The 7,307-nt window shown below is 38.1% G+C and overlaps 1 protein-coding gene across 1 annotated transcript in view; it reads left to right on the top strand.

Annotated features, from left to right (window-relative positions):
- Positions 1-2,639, top strand: part of LOC107719731 (transmembrane 9 superfamily member 2) — a 33,172-nt gene extending 30,533 nt beyond the window's left edge. Inside the window, exon 17 of the mRNA XM_016527219.1 lies at positions 1,739-2,639. Coding sequence (XP_016382705.1) covers positions 1,739-1,806 — 68 coding nt within the window. The 3' untranslated portion in view covers positions 1,807-2,639. The remainder of the gene's footprint in view (positions 1-1,738) is intronic.
- Positions 2,640-7,307: the final 4,668 nt, after the last annotated feature.

The raw sequence follows: 7,307 nt of genomic DNA, 5'->3' as shown, positions 1-7,307 counted from the left end.
TGTATTTATGTCCTCATGTAGTGATACGACAGAAGCTGAAATCACCGCGAGCGTCGCACACTTTGTATGTGTAGAAAACAACACCGCGCGTCTGTGCCATTTACATACACAGAGACACGCAGAACATGCAGGATTCATATTTAAATAGTATTTTTGCGGCTGAATATTCACAGATACTAGTCCATCGCGCCTCTATTTAAGTGTACTGACCTACTTTTGATTAATTCATCCAAACTTTGACAAATTCCGTGACATTCCTCGTCATACAGTAAATTCCATTTATATGAATGGATTCCGCGATTCCGTCCACATTTTCTGCATTGCGGAAATCATAGATAATATTGAGGTGTTTTGCAACTTCAGTGTAATGTTAGTGGATTGTGATTTATTGCAACTTAAGCAACGTCTGCTGCTGCCTTACCTTTGAGAGACAACTGATGCATGATCACTGAAGCAGCTCCAGTTAGCTCTGTGTTCTCTGCTAATAACCCGACTGTGAATGATGCGAGCGTCAGTGAGAAGCTGCAGCCGTGGCGGGGAGGATTTTTGGTGTGCTGGTGTTCTGACAAATAATGCTACCTATCAGATTATGCTACCAACAAATCGTCAGAACACCGGCAGAACAACAACAATGTGCTACATGTTTCTTTTCCCCTCATTTTTTCCAATTGACGGAAATCCGTCGTAGCGACGGAAAACTTTCATCCCTGAGTAGTATTATGTACATCATACTGCACCACAGTAATATATTTCTGATAATTTCATTAAGCTAACCCGAACTTATATTTTGACGGGTTGCCATGAGGAACTTGTTTCTGTTGGTCTATGTAAATGATATGAAGATAGTTTTACTCCAATGAAACTGTCAAATGCTCATGAAGTGAGGAGTCAGAGCAGTTCTGGAGATGTTGTTCATGTATTTATGTCCTCATGTAGTGATACGACAGAAGCTGAAATCACTGCGAGCGTCGCACACTTTGTATGTGTAGAAAACAAAACCGCGCGTTTGTGCCATTTACATACACAGAGACACGCAGAACATGCTGGATTCATATTTAAATAGTATTTTTGCGGCTTAATATTTACAGATACTAGTCCATATTGCGACTCTATTTAAGTGTACTGACCTACTTTTGATTAATTCATCCAAACTTTGACAAATTCCGTGACATTCCGCGTCATACAGTAAATTCCATTTATATGACTGGATTCCGCGATTCCGTCCGCGTTTTCCGCATCGCGGAAATCATAGATAATATTGAGGTGTTTTGCAACTTCAGAGTAACGTTAGTGGATTGGGATCTATTGCAACTTAAGCAAGTCTGCTGCTGCCTTACCTTTGAGAGACAACTGACGCGTGATCACTGAAGCAGCTCCAGTTAGCAAGCGCTTTCGGAGTGAGAGTGAATTCCGCATTGATTGGTCGGACTCGTGACTCCCAACAAATCAGATGGGCGGTGGGCGGAGATTGCTTTAGGCCACAGAGTGGTGAGTTCTCACAGGCTGCATCAGAGCCAAATAGCGCGTTTCAAAATTAAGTTATTTTATCGGCGAATCGTTTTTGAAAATGACCAATACCGATAATCATAAAAATGCTTAATATCGGCACCGATAATCGGTCGACCCCTATTGTAGACTGTCTTTATGTGCTGTTTTGACTGGGGAAAAATAGTAATGCTTCAGGTAAAACTGTGTAGTGTTTTAGTAATCTGGATTTCTTGTGTATTTTTGCCTCCAGGTACAATTGGATTCTTTGCCTGCTTTTGGTTTGTCACCAAGATCTACAGCGTGGTCAAAGTGGATTAAATGAAAGCAATCTCATATGAGACTGAACTCTTCTCCGCCATAGGGAGGTACCTGAGCGCTGTTTTAACTTTATCTGTTGCCACGGCGACTCTGCTTTACACCAACAACCTTGAATCAACAAATTCCATTTACTTTGCTGTGTGTGTGTGCATTAGTAGTGCATATTCAACCATTTGAAGAAATCAACAGATCTGCTTCTTTAGTTGGAACGGAATACAGCAAACATGCACATTGGTCACTGCGACTCACATAAGTAATTAAGATTTGGAGTTTTCCCTTGTAAATATTACTTACTTTTTTCTTTTTCTAACATTTAAATGAAAGGGTGATGCATAAATTACAAAGAAACTATCTCCAGTTATTGAATCTTCACAGTGTCAGAAGTATGATTTTGTAAATAGCATTTTTCTTTAAATGCATCAAAAAAGAAACTAGAGATTAAAAATGGAAAGTCTTCGTTACGAGTTGATTTAAGAGTGAGGCTGTGTGAAATTTCTTTCCATCATGTTGATAGTGTAAAATTACTTCTTGTGTATAACCAGTGGGGGGAATGTCTATTTAACTTTTTGTTTGATCGTTTTTTTTCTTGTTTTCATTCATGCCTCAACACATTGCGTGCCTCGTTATCACAGGAAAATCAAGACCTTTTTTTTTGTTTCATTTAAGAACAGGTTTGTGAAAATGTGAAGTTCCCCGTACTTACACAGGGGTACTGGAGTGAAATGTTTTTCTTTGTATATATGCAAAGCATTTAAACGTGTGTCCATAAACTACATTAGCTTGGATGGCCACTCAGTTTTGATTTTGTCTTCTCTGATTTTGAGGTAATGAGATTACAAGAAAAACATAAAAAAATAAATATTAGAAATTAAACCAAAAATATTTTTTTGTCTCCAAAAATATTAGTTAAGTTGTTTGTTTTAATGTATGAAGTTGTTCTCTGTGTTGATTATTTTTTCCTTTTTCCCCCTCAGACAATACTTTGTGTATTTTGCGTTTCCATAATGTCATACATTTTATTGATAAATGAAAAGCCCTTTTTATTGAAAAATGAAAAACCCTTTTATCATTATGATTGTTCATTGTTAACTAGGGTTGTGCCGATAGACATCACGATGTTGAGCCGGCATCGTGATTCCCCCACCCCCAATACCGTGTTCGGAAAGAAAATGACGTGTATACGGAACCCCTAAAGGGAATAAATACGAGATTGGAGGAAAATATATATTTCAATATTTTCCCTCGCAAGTTATATCATTGGGTAATTATACTACATATATTTCGGGCATCAGGGAGCCGCTATTGTACCTGGCATTGAAACTGCTTTTGAATGCACAATGGCTTTTTAGTTTCACTTTCACTTTCGAGATTCGCGATCGCATGTAGTCTATTTATACTATGGAGCAGCAGTACTTACCACACATTTTACAAGATTAGATGTTTGTCAGTGCAGTGGGGCACAGGATCTGCAAATCATTCGCCATCGTCCTCAGTCATCTCTCCTTAATCTGTTTATGTGGTAAGTGAAATTTTATTTACTGTAATGTAACAGGCAGCCGTTACACAGTGTCTACACCGGACGCGACAGTTATCATGTGCCGCACCGTGCTGCATCAGCTAAAGTCTGTCTACACTGGACGCTACAAGGCAACCGTTGAAAATCATTTGAAATTTGTGTCAGCACGTCATAAATAGAATGCGGCAGCAGTTTACTGTCGGGGATTTGTCGTGTTGCGCCGCATCCAGTGTAGGCAGCATCACTGATTATAATAAGTTCTATACACTGATCTATATATAAAAATACTGAAAATTGAAAATTTGTTCTGATATACAGGTGCATCTCAATAAATTAGAATGTCGTGGAAAAGTTCATTTATTTCAGTAATTTAACTCAAATTGTGAAACTCGTGTATTAAATAAATTCAATGCACACAGACTGAAGTAGTTTAAGTCTTTGGTTCTTTTAATTGTGATGATTTTGGCTCACATTTAACAAAAACCCACCAATTCAACAAATTAGAATATGGAATATATCAGCTAATCAACTCAAAACACCTGGAAAGGTTTCCTGAACCTTCAAAATGGTCTCTCAGTTTGGTTCACTAGGCTACACAATCATGGGGAAGACAGTTGTCCAGAAGACAATCATTGACACCCTTCACAAGGAGGGTAAGCCACAAACATTCATTGCCAAAGAAGCTGGCTGTTCACAGAGTGCTGTATCCAAGCATGTTAACAGAAAGTTGAGTGGAAGAAAAAAGTGTGGAAGAAAAAGATGCACAACCAACAGAGAGAACCGCAGCCTTATGAGGATTGCCAAGCAAAATCGATTCAAGAATTTGAGATTTAAGAAAACTTCACAAGGAATGGACTGAGTCTGGGGTCAAGGCATCAAGAGCCACCACACACAGACGTGTCAAGGAATTGGGCTACAGTTGTCGTATTCCTCTTGTTAAGCCACTCCTGAACCACAGACAACGTCAGAGGCGTCTTACCTGGGCTAAGGAGAAGAAGAACTGGACTGTTGCCCAGTGGTCCAAAGTCCTCTTTTCAGATGAGAGCAAGTTTTGTATTTCATTTGGAAACCAAGGTCCTAGAGTCTGGAGGAAGGGTGGAGAAGCTCATAACCCAAGTTGCTTGAAGTCCAGTGTTAAGTTTCCACAGTCTGTGATGATTTGGGGTGCAATGTCATCTGCTGGTGTTGGTCCATTGTGTTTTTTGAAAACCAACGTCACTGCACCCGTTTACCAAGAAATTTTGGAGCACTTCATGCTTCCTTCTGCTGACCAGCTTTTTGAAGATGCTGATTTCATTTTCCAGCAGGATTTGGCACCTGCCCACACTGCCAAAAGCACCAAAAGTTGGTTAAATGACCATGGTGTTGGTGTGCTTGACTGGCCAGCAAACTCACCAGACCTGAACCCCATAGAGAATCTATGGGGTATTGTCAAGAGGAAAATGAGAAACAAGAGACCAAAAAATGCAGATGAGCTGAAGGCCACTGTCAAAGAAACCTGGGCTTCCATACCACCTCAGCAGTGCTACAAACTGATCACCTCCATGCCACGCTGAATTGAGGCAGTAATTAAAGCAAATGGAGCCCCTACCAAGTATTGAGTACGTGTACAGTAAATGAACATACTTTCCAGAATGCCAACAATTCACTAAAAATGTTTTTATGAAGTATTCTATTTTATGTTCTTATGAAGTATTCTAATTTGTTGTGAATTGGTGGGTTTTTGTTAAATGTGAGCCAAAATCATCACAATTAAAAGAACCAAAGACTTAAACTACTTCAGTCTGTGTGCATTGAATTTATTTAATACACAAGTTTCACAATTTGAGTTGAATTACTGAAATAAATGAACTTTTCCAAGACATTCTAATTTATTGAGATGCACCTGTATGTTCTTCACAGAAAATGAGCCAAGGCCAATGACTCTTAAGTTTGAAAAAATAATTAATAGTATCATTTTTCTTTTGATAAAAAGTGAAAACAGGGCCCACACATAGACCCGAACACCATGGTTAAAGATACATGGATACAACCATGGAATCTTTCCCTCGTCTTGTATTTAATTAAAAGTTCTGCAATTAAAAAAAAAAACCGCACTAACATAGCGTCACTAACTCGAAAATCCTATCTAGTACGGTTTTCCTCAGCCTTTGCAAATGAAGGCAATGTCTGCACAAAGGGGACGTCGGACGTTTGAAGATCTCGCCTTTGGAGAAGACGGTTGATTTTATACTAAAAAAAATTTAATCAGGGCCAGCCCAGGCTCTGTTGGTGCCCTAGGCGAGATTTTAGATTTCCTGAACACATAATGTAGTAGCGTATTTAAATTAAAAATTTTATTTAACTGTTATGTCAAATGACATGGCTATGCATGAATAGCCTACAAACGAGACAAATGCCGCCAATGTGAATTCATCAATTTTCAGTCAGTGAATTAATGCATGATTTAATGTAATATTATATTTTATTTACTGACAACAATGGGATAAAAGAAGTAAATTAATTAATAAAAGTATCACAATAAATAAATACAAGTGAACAACACATGAAACAAAGCTTTATTCAAATTTATCGTTCCAAGAAACTATCACGATATTTTATTAACAAAGTTCGGGAGGAGCTTGTACAGATACCAGCCAATTCATTATCAGCAATTACACCATCTATCCTATCAGCTCGAGAGAAAACCTCAATAAATAGCCTAAGCCGCCTTACCTTCATTCTCTCAAAGTCTTTCAGCAGGGCCGTGCAGAGACCTTTGGAAGGGCAGGTGCTCAAAGAACACAGATGGAACACATGGAACAGGGCTGTGCTCCTGAGATGTGTATCGAAACGGATGTTTCTGTATTGATACAGCAACAAATGCCATGATGCAGTTTTGAAAAACAGAAAAGACCATCTAAAGTTTAAAAGTTAAAGAATTTTTTCTTTGCACCTTAATTACTCTCGAATTTGAAACGGAATTATATTATTGATAATATTATTATTATTATTATTGAGTTTACAGGATATGGTGGTTTTGCTGTTGTAAACACTACTGTTGTTGTTCCCAATCAAACAGCAAGAATTAAAGAGAACATGCACCTTTGTTTATAGGCTATTGCTGTGTGTAGAACTACGTTAGCTGCATTTTTAATATTTAATAAATATTTAATTTTAATCAAATGTAAATTCTTCCCTTAACTTATGACGTGCAGGAAATCCCTAATATGGACAAAAGCATCCGCTATTGCTGTAGCTGAGCTGAATTAAAAGCAGAAACGGTTTGAATGATGAAACGTGAAGACAATAAACACACGATTGTGAAAATATATGGTTTATGTGTGTTTTTCAAGTGAACTCCAGGTAATAAATAAACTGTGAATAATGCAGTACTGATTGACATATCATTTAGTATAGAATCTATAAAATATATTTCCTGCCTTATTCTGTGATAAAAATGGGAAAAAGGTGTTCGTAGTAGCCTTTATAAACCATCATAAAATTGTCATTAGGAAAATATTGAACAAAAATATTATAGCCCCTTGCAGCTAACATTACTTCCACAGGCTACACACAGCAATATAAACAACAACTGTGCATGCTCGCTTCACGTCGTTCTTGTAAAATAATAATAATTTAGTAATATAAGTAAACAAGCACACTGCTCGGCTGTGAACTCCACTTATCGGCAGCCGTGGACGTTATTGAAGGCATCCTGGTAGTGTGCTAAATTACTAAAGATGTGTCTGAACATGAGGGATCATCCCGGATGAGATCATCAGGTGAAAGGTCATCATGTGGATAATTTTATTTATGGCTAAATTATTAATTCATTTTACTAATAGTTAGATTGGGCAGGCCTTCACAAAAGGGCGTTTAATTACCAAAAAAAATTGCCTTGACAAAAAGGCACTTTGGGCATCAAGGGGAAAAGGGGCAGGTGCTCAAGCACCCATCGCACCCCCCTCTGCATGTGCCTGTCTTTCAGCATCCCTCCTCCACC

Source organism: Sinocyclocheilus rhinocerous, unplaced genomic scaffold (genome assembly GCF_001515625.1).
Source record: "Sinocyclocheilus rhinocerous isolate Xijiao unplaced genomic scaffold, SAMN03320098_v1.1 scaffold721, whole genome shotgun sequence".
Classification (NCBI taxonomy): Eukaryota; Metazoa; Chordata; class Actinopteri; order Cypriniformes; family Cyprinidae; genus Sinocyclocheilus; species Sinocyclocheilus rhinocerous.
The sequence above is the reverse complement of the archived record's forward strand: the minus strand, read 5'-3'. Positions and strand labels throughout refer to the sequence as shown.